The sequence below is a fragment of the Dromaius novaehollandiae genome, chromosome 3 (genome assembly GCF_036370855.1).
Source record: "Dromaius novaehollandiae isolate bDroNov1 chromosome 3, bDroNov1.hap1, whole genome shotgun sequence".
Lineage (NCBI taxonomy): Eukaryota > Metazoa > Chordata > Aves > Casuariiformes > Dromaiidae > Dromaius > Dromaius novaehollandiae.
The window spans coordinates 104,887,517-104,903,646 of NC_088100.1; the positions used below are offsets into that span (position 1 = coordinate 104,887,517).

At 36.0% G+C, this 16,130-nt stretch overlaps 1 protein-coding gene across 1 annotated transcript in view; it reads right to left on the reverse strand.

The window, feature by feature from the left end:
* The window catches only part of USH2A (usherin), a 407,004-nt gene that overhangs the window by 251,854 nt on the left and 139,020 nt on the right, over window positions 1-16,130 (reverse strand). Inside the window, exons 21-25 of the mRNA XM_064509686.1 lie at window positions 14,767-14,897; window positions 8,356-8,482; window positions 7,845-7,946; window positions 6,158-6,346; window positions 5,504-5,634 (exon numbers count right to left, since the gene is read on the reverse strand). Coding sequence (XP_064365756.1) covers window positions 5,504-5,634; window positions 6,158-6,346; window positions 7,845-7,946; window positions 8,356-8,482; window positions 14,767-14,897 — 680 coding nt within the window. The remainder of the gene's footprint in view (window positions 1-5,503; window positions 5,635-6,157; window positions 6,347-7,844; window positions 7,947-8,355; window positions 8,483-14,766; window positions 14,898-16,130) is intronic.

The window sequence follows — 16,130 nt, forward strand, 5'->3', positions numbered from 1 at the left end:
CTAATTTTTTGACAACTCACTTCAGCATTAATGTAACTAAGTGAAAAGAAAAGACAATAAACCAGGATTGTTTTGCCTTTTCTGAAAACAAGAAAACAGTATTTTATCTACCAATTCATTTTTTGGAAGAATGTAACAAGATAATAAGGAAATGAAATGTCAGACCTGATTAAGCTCTTTTTAATTAGCTGGTGAACTCAATTTCAAATTTCTCCAGCATGTATTGATTCATCCTTATTCTAAATCTTGTAAGAAAATAATTGTTTTTGTATGTGCTTTCTGAGATTAATATGCCAATTTTCTAAAATAGAGATACATTTTACTTAAATTTTTGCTGCAGAAGTTTCCAAATGTTTTACTGTTAGACTTTTTATCCTAACTGAATGGAACACACCAGCAAGGAGTGGTGAGATTCTAAATTAGCAGGTACAGAACACTAAACATTTAGGTGACGAACTCGTGATTGAAAAACATGGATAAGCTGACAAAAAGACATTTCTATTTCCATGCCAAAAATCTTATTAAGTATAATAAGAACTATAAGTTTAATAGAAATGCTTATCACTAGTACTGACAAGCTGACATATTTGTAACTGAGAATACGAATATCGCAGCATCTGATTGCATTTTCTTAACAGTGACCCCAACCGAATAAAGAACTCAGTCTTTGAGATGTCATTAGCATTGTTCATGAGAAGGTCGGATTTTGTTTGTTTCTTTGGAACCACAATTTTTCTTGTTTCCGTGAGCTCGTACCCCTTGGTAGTTAAGGTCATTAAAGTACAAGTGAGGGAGAGATCATGGGATCAGTTCTGATGAGCATGGCTTGAAAAAGCAGCCCATTGGGAAAGTTACCATTTTAAATTCACAGAATAAGAATTAACAGAGATCAAACTGTGCTGCCATCAGAACCCCAGGCTGGTGGGAAGAAAGCGTTTCAGCTGCAGGAGTCAGATCATGACTGCAGCAGCATGCCAGCAAGTCAGCCACACTTGGCATGCGACCTGGCAGCTGGAGAGAGGGCATGGTGTTTGACATAGGGTCACGACTCAGCACATCCTTCTTCCAATTTACTCATCTTGGCATAGTCTTGAAGCAGGCAGAGAATGATGCTTGTGCTATTTGTGATGACCTGGTCTGACATTTAGAATGCCCAAGCGCATCCAGAGATAGAGGACTCTTCAGTTTGAACTGTTGTGTGTGATGAAGATGAAAAGTAAAGTCCTGGATATATCTAGCACATACAGGTCCTTCTTTCTGGTACTGAGCATAGGTTCAGAAAAACAACAGATAAATTGATTGCTTTGGATAAAATTCTGGGACCACTTTAGAAAAGCTTGATTGTTAATTTTTCCTTGGGTGATATATTATGAGGTTAAGCCATAAATGTACAAAGGTCCTCATCATCTTCTGCCAAACATGTTAGCCACCATCTCTCACCAGAAAGAGACAAATAAGGTCATTCTAAGAGGATTATATCAAAACTCCAAATCTGAGCATGTTCCCAGTTTAATGGTTAAAAGTATAGTTACCTTTTGGAATTTGGGTATAAAATATTAAGCACCACTGTAATTTTAATTAATACTGCTCTCCATACACACAATTTTTATTTTGATATACTTGAGCATGCACGGTTGGAATTAGGAAAGCCAAAGTTCAGCTGGAATCTGGAAGGGACAAGCAAGAAGAGCTTCTACAGGCACGATGGCAGGAAAATGAAAATTAAGGAAAACACAAGCCAGCTGCTCAATGCAGCAGAGCCATTGGTGACAAAGGACACAGAAAAGGCTGAGGTATTCAATGCCATCTTAGCCTCAGTTTTTACTGGTAAGGTATGTTTCCAAGGCGTCCCAGTTCCCTGAGCCTAGTAGCAAAGCCCGGGGTGAGATACATTCCTTTTCCCCTCAACTAGAGGAAGATCAACACAGAGACCACTTAAGCAAACTGGATATACCCAAGTCCATGGGACAGGATGGGATGTGTCCAAGGGTGTGAGGGAGCTGTTCAGTGTGATTGCATTGCCACTGTCAATCACCTTTGTTAGGCTGGGGCACTCAGGGGAGACTCCCTTGAAAAAGGCATGTTAAAAAAGGGCAAGGAGGAGGAACCAGGGCTAAGTCAGGGACACTGTACAGCAAGTCTTCATGGAGACCATATCCAAGTATACGAAGGACAAAAAGATGATTGTGAACAGCCAGCATGGATTTCCCTAGGGAAAATTGCACCTGAACAACCTTCTATGGCTTCTATGATGAGATGACTGGCTCAGCAGCGGGAGGGGAGACGTGCACCTTGGCTTTAGCAAGGCCTTCAGCATGGCCTCCCAGAGTATCCTTGCCATCAAACTGGTGAAATAGGTGGACTGTATTTGAACTATAAAGTGGACAGAAAACTGCCTGGACAGAAGGACTCAAAAGGTTGTGATAAGTGGCTCAAAGACAGCTTCTGGGCAGCTCCTTACTAGTAGCATCAGTAGGGACTGATACTGGGAAAAATTCTTTTTAACAGCTTTATTAATGACCTGAACGATGGGATGGAGTGTACTGTCAGCAAGTTTGCACGTAATAACAAATAGGAGGCTGCAGCTGATATGCTGGACAGAGAAAGGAGTTTTGAAGAAAAGGACCTGGTGGGTTCAGGTAGATAACAAATTGAACATGAGTCAGTTCATACTAGAGATACATCACTGTAGCTTGAGTTAATTATCTCAGGGCTTGGAAATCACAGAAGAGGTATACAGAGCACCTTTCTAGAACATTTTGTTTTGGGCAGAACATAAGAAAGACTCTCTGGTAGCAGGCCAGGCATGTGTCTCGTTATAGTCAGTCAAAAAACATAAAGCTAATAAGAGATCTGTGATTTATGCAAAGGAATGGTCAGGCAATACTATCACACGTTCGTGTTTTGGAAAGTGGTATAGCTTTTAATCTACATCAGCTTCTAATTCTATGTCAGTGCAAATGTCTCCTGAGCAAAGCTCCTAACAAAGATATCATAGCTCATGCTGAGCATGCTACACACCTCGTTTTCACTATTAACCTTTTCTGTGAGCTGAAGTGTACAGAAAAACCTTCTGTCATCATTACGTACGTATGTGCAGAACACAAAGATGTAAGGGTTGGAAAAGCATGCATGTACCGATGCTCTCTAAAATTCCTTATCCTAAGGTTAGGAAGATGTTGAGGTCAGGAGTAGATAAAAACCTTTTACTTGGGTTAGGACAAACACTGAGAAAAATAACTAATCACAATTTCAGTGCTATAAATAGCATAAATATAGAATTGACAAAAAATCTGGAATTATGGTTAGAGAAGGAAATTGTTTCGTTTAATTACTTTGTGCTTTGACAGCACTTTCAATTTAATACGCCCTCTTTCTCCTTTATAGTCAGAAGCCATTTTCTCCTATTTCTGCTAGTCTTTCACAGAGCAAGGGAAAGGAAACATGGACCATTAGCCACAAGAATCTTGAGAAGCAAACGCGCCTCACATTCATCCCTGTGAATAACATGCCCCTGCAAATAGTGCCACGCATGCTGTGAGTTACACATGCTCAAGTCTTTTCAGCCTGAGACAGTAGTGTGTATGGAATGTTATGCTATTAGTCTATGATCTTGGTCATTACTGCAGGGCAAAACTAGAGTAATAACATGAAATTAGCAAGACTGCTACTATTAAAACTCATTACAATTTCTGGACTAAGGCTGCTTGAAATGGAGGAAGCAGTCAGGTCTAGAGGAACTCAAAATCCAGGAAAAATGATCTGCTGGAAAAGATAGTAATCTAAAAAATAAATATTGAGTAAAATATAGTTTAGTCCTTCTGAAAAGAAGAAAAATGTATTTATATACTTAAGGTCATAAGTTTAAAGGGAAAGGATATTAGATATAATGCCACGTAGTAAAACAGGCTTTGACTTGACAGCCATTAGTAAAACAGCTGCATAGTAATAAATAAATAAATTTCTAGAATACTGTACCATTTGGATATGAAACAATACAGATTAGGTCATAAAGAATAACAATACCCTCAATAATCTCCAGAATCTGGAAGATAAGAGTCCCAAACGTAATTTACATGAATCAATTATATCAAGCCATGGGAAAAAAACATAAATATAGTCTGGTGATATACCAGAAAAAATATGAAGTATAGCATATTTTGAGAAAAGTGGGTGGGGAGGGTGAAAGGCTAGTAAAATAATAATAATGAGATATTTCAGCCTCCTGCAAATAAACCAGGTAAAAGTCACAATAGAACAAGCAATTTCCTGATGTTTTAAATGATTGCTTCTTGGAACAACTAAAAAAGTTATTATTCTCAATTTAATCCTCCATAACACATAGTAGTTGATGCAAGTAGTAACTATAGTTGACCTACTAAGCAATAATGATGATAGTCTAATTGCATTTATACCCTTGGAGAAAGAAAAATACCAAAATCCAGAGCAATCCAACTAAGACATGTGTATATGTATATGCAGATATCTTATCTTTGTTTAGCAATAATCACATTTCTGAAAAAAAAGAACAGATATTTGAGAAGGCTTTGGCAATGTGATTTTTAGAAACATCACAAAAGCTTTCAAATTAAGAGAAAGAGGGAAATAAAATAAATTTTATCACAGAGAGAAAGTAAATATAAGAAGATATATGTAAGTACACAAGTGTTTATGAGGCTTGATACCATTCATCCTATTTCCTCAGTTGAAATGAATTGCAGAAGACCAAAAGCTAGTAGTTTGTTTAAGAATTTAAGAGTTTAAAAAGTTTGAAAAACTGCAACAAACACATTCAACCTTACACAAATCTTGGAAAGGACAGAGATACGAATGCTTCTGAACATAAAACAGGCATCAAAAATGAAGTTCACAGACATATCTCACAGATTTGCCTAAAGCAGGATTTGTGCGGCCTCCTCCACAGCATTGGGAAAACAGTGATGGAGATGTGATTGAGTGAGTGAGATGGGATGGAATTAAACTGGACCACTAATCTCAATCTATACGACAATCCTGATGTTTCATATCAAAATGAAGAATTGATATAAAACATATATGTATATCACCCTTGAGGAGAAGATTTTGTTAGGATACTAGACAATTTCCTTAATAAATTGTTTGATTTACAATTGAATTGATTTATTTCTGGTATCAGTGGATAAATTGGGTAAGACTACACTTTCATGGGAATGAATGGAAAGCCTTTAATGCAAGTCTTTTGTTGTATATTCTAAGCGCTTCTAATCGAGTAAAGAGAATAATTCTGCTTTTCATTATTGGTATCCTTCTTATTTTTGATGTGAATAACAAACGTAACTTATTCTGTGCATCGGTTGGAGTCTTTTTTTCCTTCCTGCACTTTGAAATGCTGTACATAGCAAAATAAGTAGAACTCAATAATAACTTATGGTTTGGAACATCTTTATATGTTGGACATATGTCAGTAAGCGAAACTCACAGACGTTATCTAAATAGGGTTACTTGCATTGATTTCTAAACTTACTGCAAGATAATCTGGGCCATCTTCATTGTAAACAAACAAAAGCAATCCATTCAGTTGATCTGTTCTGAGTTTGAAAGAGATCTCAAATTCCAGTCCACCATGGAAAACACCTGAATGCAGTTCCAGGAAACCTTGAAAGAAATTGAGTACATGAGTAAGCTAATCAAGTACCTAAATAAGTAAGTGCAAGAAACCAAAAGCAAAAGCTTGCATGCTGCTTTCTACTTTAACATGAAGAACTCAGAAGTTTCAGGATCAAGGTTTTTAATGCTATCACTCAGCTTTGTAAAGGATATTTCCCAATAAGGTGCAGCAATAATCCAAACTGGTGTAACGTCCTAATGTTTTACTGCAATGTGAGACCTGGCATTTTTGATACATCATGGACATCTGTGTCTCTTCAAAAATGAGACCTCATCTTTTACACACATGTCAAATCTTTGTACAGTTAAGCCAGGCCACCTGTCAGTGAATGCAGTTCCTCTTCCAGGCAACAAAGATTCTTGTAAACACAGAAGTCAAATTTTAATCTATTTGAAAATAATGCTTTTTAACTAGAATTTCTTTGAAAAGCAGATCACTGAAATACTTTTGATATGATCACTTTTTAAATTTCAAGAACATACTTGGCTGGTATATAGTACAGCAAACTACCTTTGCCAAGAAAATGTGCTCCTTCCGAGAGGACAATAGGGCATCCTTCCCAAATATGATAGACATTGTTTTGCTCTTCAGCATCCTGCCATTTTAAAGATTCCCAAATTTCATAGGGAGTATGCACTTTTTTCAAAAACATGTCACTTAGACATCCCACAAAACCTTTCTGGATTATCATCTTCATCCCTGCAAAAAGGAAAATCATTTATTAAAACAAATCACCTGAAACTAAATATAGAGATGAATATATATGTTTTATACACACTCTCCCTCTAAAATATGCGTGTGTGTGTGCATTGATATCCAGCCATCAGTCTCGTCACAGATCTGGTCTCTAAGCTAAATCCAGATTTCTGCGTGGGTCTAGTTATTAAGGACAACAGCTACTCCTACGTAGCTGGTAAGTTAAGCTTTTTGAGCTTTTCCATGAAGGTGCCTTAAAATCAACAGAGTAGATCTACTCCATGTAGATTCTATGGAAAGTTTTCAGATTTATCCTCTTTAAAAAAAACAATAATTGTGAAGAAAGGCATGCATGTGCTGAATGGGAAGAAGCAGTGTTGCAAAAGTTTAGGCAGGTGAATATACACTTAGAAGCTCCATTAGAGAGCTTCTCTACAGAGCTTTTCTTTCCCTATTTGGATAAACAATAGTAATTCATGGCTTCCATCCCTTTCTCCCTGCTGGTGATAAAAATACAAAGTAGGTTTTATAGAGAGCCTTCTCTTGAACAGTAATTATAATCAATCTTATTTTGATTACTTTCTTACTCAGCTGAGGTTTTTGAGGATAATTTTTCTTTAAAAATAAATTATCCACCCTGGATAATTTTATGAATCACATTTTTAGAAGAACACAGGCACATTTTCCTGCTTTTTGTAAACTGAAATAAAGACGGGAAGGCGGAAATTGTAATCTAGTGTACCTCATATCTCACAGCAAGTAATCAACTAGATTTCATTCCACCAATGAGTGGCAATGGAAACTTAATACACAATTTTGCCTTCAAATTTATTTGAAAAAATGTGCAAGTTTGCATATGAAGCCTCTGAGACAGAAACAACAGCTGATTATACTGTTTTTGTACAAAGTCAACTCTCCATTTTCTGCTGGTAGACTATACACTTAGCAAATAAACTAAGTTCATATATGAAGTCATATGTTTATTAATTCTGCAGAAGCCAGCTACAGTCCAGCTCCACATAAATACAGCTGTAGAGTACAACATTCCTTGATGGATTCAAAAAATGCCAGCATTTGGTATTCCTGCAGGTCCTATACTTAAGTTAACAAGCACATTTTTTAATGTATACTTTAGAAAAGAATTTTGGAATCTAGAATGTAAAACACAACCCTAAGCTTCACATACATAACAACTTGCTTGCAGGTTTATAGCTCTGTATATAGAATTCATTAACATATACAGAAACCTTACTGGATATAATGCTGTTTTACTACTGATGAAATTGGCTATAAACATATTTCAGTTTATCACTAAAGATAAAATTCAGTATATTGTAGAGACTTATTTTTGATCAAAAAATTATGTAGTTATGTAAATTAAGTACTGTCCTCATGTTCCTGATAAAATGTAAATAGAACTCTCAGGACTGGAAAAGTAAAGTCTGCTCCACTGTATATGATTTCAGGTATATCATACTATATAAACCATAATCATACTCACCTATGTCCTTTCTTAAGATAGTATAACCCTGTGGAAGTCCTCCAACAAAAACCCCAGTGTTCTCTCCAATAATGGTACTGCCACTAGTAGCTAAGGAAGAACCTAAAAAAGATAGGTCATTATTTTTGTGTTCAATGCTTTCAATAAATTTTCGATTCTGTAACAGAATAGTGACATTTAATAAAAGATGCTAATGCAACCCATATCCTAATGCTTTCCCATACATATTCTACAAAGATTTACAATAGTGTTTTACAAAAGAATATCAATACAATCATAGATACAAAAGCACAAAAAGATTAAAACTCTTCACACTTAGCATTAAATTACCAACAATTATGTCCCAGAGGACAGATAGTTCAGATATGTGGCCAAAACAGTAGCAATTTTGTCAGAAAATATTTGAATTTTTTAGCTGTGTGGATGAAAATAAGTAGTGGAAGTGAAAGCAAGTGAGCAACATCCTGAGTTATACCAAAATAATAAAACAAAATGGAACTGGATCGATTACCTGTGTACTGCCCATCCACTGTGATGTTTCCCAGGGCCTGAATTCTTGTAGCAGTTATTTGGTGCCAACTGTTATCATTGTACTCTTTTCCACCATCATTAGTTGGAGTGACTGCTACTGCAGATCCCTTTTTATTAACAGAGGAATCAGAGTTAGAATATTACGAAGGTAAGATTTACAATTATACTTTACTCCATCACTCTGTGGTGTATAACATCTGAAAACAAAGACAAAAGTCTTCTGTTTCACTTATGCTAAAATAATGAATGATGTTAAGGACTGATTCCCCCACTAAATTAACCTTCTCAAATAATAAATGAGGGATCAAGGATCCAGTTTAGTTTCTATTAACAACAGAAAACCCTGTGTAGTTAGTTCCACTGATTAACATGAGGACGAGGGAAAAATTACTGAGGGATATGTCACTCAGATTTCTTTCTTTCTTTATTTATTTAAACAAAGTCACTATATAAGTACTTCCCAGTAATTCCAGTAACATTGTCTCAGAACTTTATATCATACTTGAACTGTGCAGGAACTCAATGTTATCCAGCCAAATTCACAAAACAGACCTGTACCAGGAAATTAATGAATGGAAAAACACTATTTTGCATAGGCACTGCATAATATTAAAGGATCATGACCTATACAATTACCCATACGGCTTAAGACAGGCTTCAGAAAAAACAATTTCAAAAAAAAAAAGTTTCCTTATAAGTTTAGAATCTATTGTGCTACTTTGCAGTAGTAAATAAGACCATTCAGAAACTTTTTCACCTCTTCTGGTACTCTTTCTAGTTCGAAGACCTTAGTATTACGTATATGAGAAAAAAATTGTATCAGTACCTATTGTGATTAACAGTAAGAAGGTCTACTAAAATTAAGTACTGTCCCTTTGAAGTGATATGCATCTATTAGAAATTGCTGGCCAGCATATAGATTTTTAAACACAGTATATATTTTGCAGTGGATTTTTAATTGGGTACTGTCACTGTGCATCCTATGCATAAAAATGCATATGATGTGTATATGACTACAGGAAAAATAATTTCCCATGCATATTTACCACATTTCCTACTGCATGCAACCAACATCTTGGTATCAAGGCAGTTTGCACAGCAGTTCTCTGTCCCATGATAACAATACAAAGTTACATACCGTTACACACTAACATGCATTTCTTCATGTACTATTTTTTATTGTCTTCTTTCCTATTTCAACATTTTAATATTTTACAAACACACATTTCATTATCGTAGTTTAATAATTAAAACCAGAACTGGTGTCATGCCCAATTAATGTGCCCTGGTAGCATGCCCATTAGTTTTTCCATTAGCGAATTCAACAATACTAATGGGATTACTAGCATGGGATGCTAATTGGGCGTGACATAAGAAACTGGCTTACTTCTTAGCATACCCTTGCTAATGATGAAATTAATGAGCATTTTATTAAATGCTGTCTCATCAAAGTGTACTTAGTTAGCGTTAAAATTGTTACAAACGATGCTGCATTCTAAAGATCAGGTGCCTGAATAAGTGGTTCTTCATATTATGTTTGGCAACAGTCTAGAGCATTAATAGTTTTCTACATCAGAAACCACATTTATTTGTAACCAATTCAATCTGACACCACACAACCATATGTGCTAACCTGTGCTTAATTTCGGGGGGGGGGGGGGGGGGGGAGACTATATTCGGGTTTCAGAATGTACTGCATTAAAAGCCTCTAGAAGACATTTTACCCTGAGTGACTCTGTGATCACATTTAACCATCCTGTTGTGAAACAACTCATTATACAGTTTGAAAATCACCTATAGGAAACCAAATCTGGATCAGTTTGCTGAGCCATACAATAAGCCTTATCTTTTAGCAGCTCTCAGTAATACATAAATAAATATGAATCTAGGTGTCTCGTCTTGCTGAAGTCTACATTCATGAAAATATTAAGCAACATGTAAAATACAGATTCTCAAAGATACTGCTTTAGTGCTACAGCCTGAATGCAACTACTTTTCTGCCAGTAAAGTTCCTTCAATGTCCAAATTCTTACCAGTGAGAAAGCGAAAAAGTACTGAAGTTTTGCTAGTGTTAGGCAGCAAGGCACAGTTCGTATTAATAACTGGATACTGTCCACCTTTCTTTTCTGGGAGTAACAGTTCACTCTCAGACTGTGCCTACTACTTTGGCTGTTGCACAAACCATTCAGCAGGAAAATCAGGAAAATTCAGCAGGTAATCCTCCTTTTGCTGAAAAGTTTAGTAAATGGATCATCTTCTAAAACAGAAGAGATGGGCTAAATTCCCTCCATCTTCTGAGAAGAATCCTCATATACTATCTTCAGAAGTGTGTCCTAATCATTAAGTAAGAAGGTATTCTGGGCTGACCTTAAATTTCTACTGTTAAAGTTATTTTGTATTGTCTGAAATATTCAATGCTTCCCTGGGAAAAAGACAGAAGAAATGACCTATAGTCTGTGAAAGATAGCTATAATTTAGCTAGATTTGATTTTGTAATTCAGGGGTGGATTAAAGGCACGATGACAAGAAACTCCACAGACAGATGAAGATTTGCAAACACACACTAAATTTGGAGGAAGATGTATGGAACAATGTGGTTATGAAGACAAGACAAGAGGAAGAGATGAGTTAGCAAAGAAACTCCTGCTTCCCGGAGAATGAGTGGAAACCAGTAAAGAATAACAGTAAGGAAGTAGAAAAGAAAAGCTAACCAACATGAAAGAGACAACAGAGATAGCTAGGAAAAAGCTGGATGAAGGATGGTGTACAGAAAGCTGAGATAAGTATGAATGGACAGAAAGAAAAAGATTTGAAATTCACACTTGAAGAAGGAAGAAGTAAGCTAAGCTGCTGAAGATTCCACACTAAAGAGAGCTGGCAGAACTATCCCCAGAGCAGATTCAGGGAAGAAAAAATGCACTTCTTACCACGAACAAAGATACATACAAGAATCCTGAAAGGGACCGAGAGTAAAAATAATTAATCTGTGAGAAGACATACGTTCAAGCTGGAATGGAACACAGGATATTATATCAAGTTGCTAAAGATACAGTTCAGCAGACACACACGTCACCAAAGGAAATTTTTGCAATTTTTAAGAAAACAGTACAAAGGCAGGACTACAAATGTTTATCAGATATGTCATGACCATCAGTGAGAAAACAATGCATATAACCTGGTTAGGAAAGCACATGAAGTCAGTAAGAAGCAATTAAGTGTTCGCATGCTAACACAAACTATGATAAACAAATGAAGGAATAAGAATTGCTGCAACAGAACATGACACTTGACATTACAGGAATAGCAAATAATGGCAGAGGAGAGATCAGAACAGCAATCCATGTGTTGACAAACAAACAAACTATGTAAGAAATATAGAAATAAAGGGGGTCTAGTCATTTCCATCACAGAAAAAACTACTACATTAAATATTTTTAAAGAACTTCTAATGAATCTAACAAATCTAACAAAATTACAGAGGAATGATAGCATATAATAGTAGTATATAGTACTGCTAGTAGTACCACTAATGGTATATAATAAAATAATAGTAAATATAGTACTTCCATCCAAGAAAGGGAAAAAAAGAATGATCCATGAACGGCAAACCTGTTAGTGAGACACTAATAACATGAAATTATCTGGAATAAATGCTGATGATATGAGACAGATGTATTTACCCACGTTTAGTTCACAACAAATTATTTTTTTTTCAATTACATGACTGACTCTCTAGACAAAAAAGTGATAGTTCTGGTATACTTTTTCAGTGCTACTGCCAACATCGTTTTTTACATTCAAGAAGCTAGGGACTGGTCATGCGCATAGGAAGCTGGCAGAAGAGATGACAACAGTCAGTTATGTTGAAAGACGAACAACAGACGTGGAGGGAGGTTATTTAGTAAAATCCTTAAGGCTTAATCTTGAGGTCTATCATTACTATCTCCCAAAGGATCCTAGCTCAAAAAGCAGGGATATCTCATGAAACCTGCTGGGTACACAGACTTGGAAGGCTTCATCAATATGTAGAAAGATTTGAATATCACTGCAAGAAGAATGCTAAGGGCTGACACAGAAACAGGTTTAGGTTTAATAATACAAAATATAAGCAACAAGGATTTTCACTGATAACGAGAAACTCATTGGTTGTCATTGACAGAAAAAGTCTTGGTTGCATCCATTGGCCACAGAATCACTGCAAGGTATCAATTTGATGTAGACACGGAAAAAAACACTGTACTATGGTGTGTCAGACATGGTGCTTTCAGTAGCAATATCATTGAATAAGGCACTGGTGGCACTGTTCTCAAATATTACAAACAGATTTGGTGGGGATGTAGAATTAAGCACTTGGAAGCCTGGAACCTTCACACGTTCTCCTCTTACATAAATATGCAGCACCATGACTATAAAAAAAGGTCTTTCTTAGCTATATCTAGCTTTGTGACTATGAATCAAAGTAGAGAAGAGAGTCTAAAGGTTAGAGTCAGAAATTTACAAAATTAACAAGGTTTAGATACTTAAATAAGTAGCTTTGTGGATCTAGCTTGAATCCTTGAGCACAGAAGAGCCCTTTCTTATTTTCAGTGTTTGCTACTGGTTGTCTAACACAACAAAGTCAGCAGAAGATCTATCTATAGTTCTTCCGATAAAGCCTTAGAAATGAGCTCCCCCCTTCACCCATTCTATTTCAGAAGCAGGACTTCAAAGACATCTATCTCACTTTCAAAAAGAATACATATCTTAGCTGTCCCCAAGAACAAATCTTGAAGCAACAGAGGCTTTATCAGCAATTCACCCTCTAGGAAAATGAAGGAAGCTTTGGGAAGTAGCTCCTCTCATCTGCCAGATCTGCAACAGGCCAGACTTAGCAAACCACAGGAACCACTTTCATTGGTGACAGAACTGCTGAAACCCAGCACTGTCAGAGAAGGAAAGAGAGAACTGGAGAGCGATCAGATAGATGAGAAATGAAAGGCAAGAGCAGAAAGCACAGGGAGAATTAACACAAATCTGGACCAAGCTTATTCTCTGGAGAAAAAAGGCAGCCTCAAGTACATTCTCTCCCACCACCGGAGATCATGGTACCATCAGCCCATCCTTCCCCATGTGCAGGAAGAAGGGGTAAACTAGCAGGAGCCTACACAGGGAGTAGGAGAGAGAAGGGGTAGAGAAGAAAAGGTGTACTGTAGGAGATGACTGGGCATAGGAAACCAAAGTTTGAGAGCTGTTGGTCGCTAGAAAAGACAAGCTTAACAACACAGAAAATAAATGCTGATTTAGTTTTAGGCCCTTTCCTGTCCATTAGCCCCTATTATGATGTATACATCTTAGCCTCTGTGCGGCACCATGCCTCCTCTACAGATTCTCCAAAGCTGAAGAGAAGCTACACTGCTGCACAATACCTTTGCACGTTCATGGAGCACCAGTGCTCCATGTGTTTAACCATGACAGAGCTCAGGAAGCAAAGTTAATAGTGGATTATCAAATCTCTAAATACACACCTTGTGATACTATTAAACATTTCTGTTCATCCCCTGGGAACATTATATAAAAGACTGTGCCCATCACTTGACTTGACACTGGGGCATGACCAAAAACATGACTGATACAGTGACTAGGCCTTCCATCAACACTGGTGCAGCAGCAACCTTATGAAAAGAATGCATATACATGTATACAAATGACAGCACACTGTCAATATCAGCAGTAAAGTCAGTAATCATTCATAGTTCATTGTATATTTATGAAATATACCTGATTCTGTAATGCTTTTCATTCCATGAAATAATTCAGTTTTGGGGTGCAGAGAAAATAAAAATGATCCAAACAGAAATGCAAGGAATGTAATCTTATTTTTAATTTTGTAGAAGTTATTTGATAATATTTCCCTGGTTATTTCCATCTTTGCTATAGTCATTATTAGCAGAAGCAAGAAACAACTTTCATCACATTAATGATGATACATTAGCTCCAGTAGAAAAAGGCTAAGTCTCAAGATGGGATGCTGAAAAACAATTGACTAAAATGACACAAAAACTTTATTTGTTAATTGAAAAACTAATTCTCCCCAGCTGTTTGAAAGCTTGGTACTTAAAGTTGTAGAGGTGTTTAGTGGTACTGGCAAAAAACCCACAACCCACAAAAATGCAAAAACAAAGTTGTTAACAGTGGCAAACATGTAACTAAGAAATTAGTAAAGCTTTAGGTGTCTCAGTGTTTCTTTCCCCCAAAATTTCCAGTTACCTAAGGGTTCTGAAAAACATAACTTACATCAGTTTAAAAAAGGGATAAAGTAAATGTCCCATCACCTTACATCATCAATTATATAAAGAATTCCTGGAATATGTAATAAACCTATTTTTATATGATCTTGGTGTTTTTGCTGTACCTGTGGATCAAAAAGAAAGTAAGGACGACCACTCTTCAATTGAAGTGCAATGTATTCCTCTTGATTCCCAGGTGATGCAGAGAAAAAAATCAAACCATCAGGTTCCTGCGTTCTAAATTTAACTTTAATACCTGGTTTAAAAAAAAAGCAAATGTGGTTAGTGTTAAAAATGGTTCTTATGAATTCTTACAGTCTAATTACAAATGAAAAATTATTTCTAAAAAATGACAAGAAAATGGTAAACCAAAGTCATGGCATGGAAGCTTTGTTCACCTAAAACCCAGATTATTCATTGTAGGAGGAATTCCTATAACCCAGTCCGAGTTAAGCTTTGAGAGACATTCCAGTGATTTCAAAGCCATTACTCATCTGTAAAAATGTCACAAAATTGTGACTTATGCTGTTAAGTAACCTCATTCTTAAGAAAATGTAATTCAAATACTAGCGTACCATTCTAATAGTTGATGAATGGGAAGAACCAGAAAAAGATTTAAGCCCAGTTTTGCATATGGACTTTCACCTTTCCCTTAACATTTTTATCTGTAAAGTAGGAATGATGTTACTACAGTAAAGGGATTCTATGAAGAATAATGGCTTTGTGGTTCCAAAGGATATATATATATATATAAAATGGCATCTGAGTACATAAACATCTGGAAAAGAACAAGTTTTAACAAAAAATGGAAATATCACAAGGGATAGTTGATGAACTATGCTTAATTAAGAACCTTCCAAATCATTATCAATAGTCCTCCATTTGGCTTCTGATACACTAATAAAGTAAACAGAACATCATTCAAAGAAAAGAAATTTTTTTTTACATTATTTTTACCACAAATACAATATCAAAGAAAAAGTTAATTAAACAGCTTGTAAATACTGGAATATTGTTGCCCAGAATATAAACCATCTAAGGACACATTAACGAAGTGACTCACAAAATACCGTATATCCCAGTTTTGAGGAACGTAATTATAAATAAACAAGTTTTGGATAACCAACATTTTTATGACCATGACAACTGTCTTTTAAGCTGTTTCCTAGAAAATCTTCTTACAGAAACAGTTACAAACCATATGAACAATTTGGCACAACGTTTCTAATGTGAAAATCTAGATATCACAGGCTGAGTCTATGGTTAATCCCTGCTTTTTTTGTACTATTATTTTGTAATGGGAAATGAAAAGGCAGCAATAGCAACACTTACCTCTTCTCTAAAATTCAAAGGTATAATATTAGACAAAGGTTCCACATCTAAAAACTCACTGAAATAATTACTCAGAGGGAACACTGAGTCATGCAAAGCTTATTTTTTCAGTATTACATCACATTCTGGTATTTCACAATTTTGATTCAGCTATGTG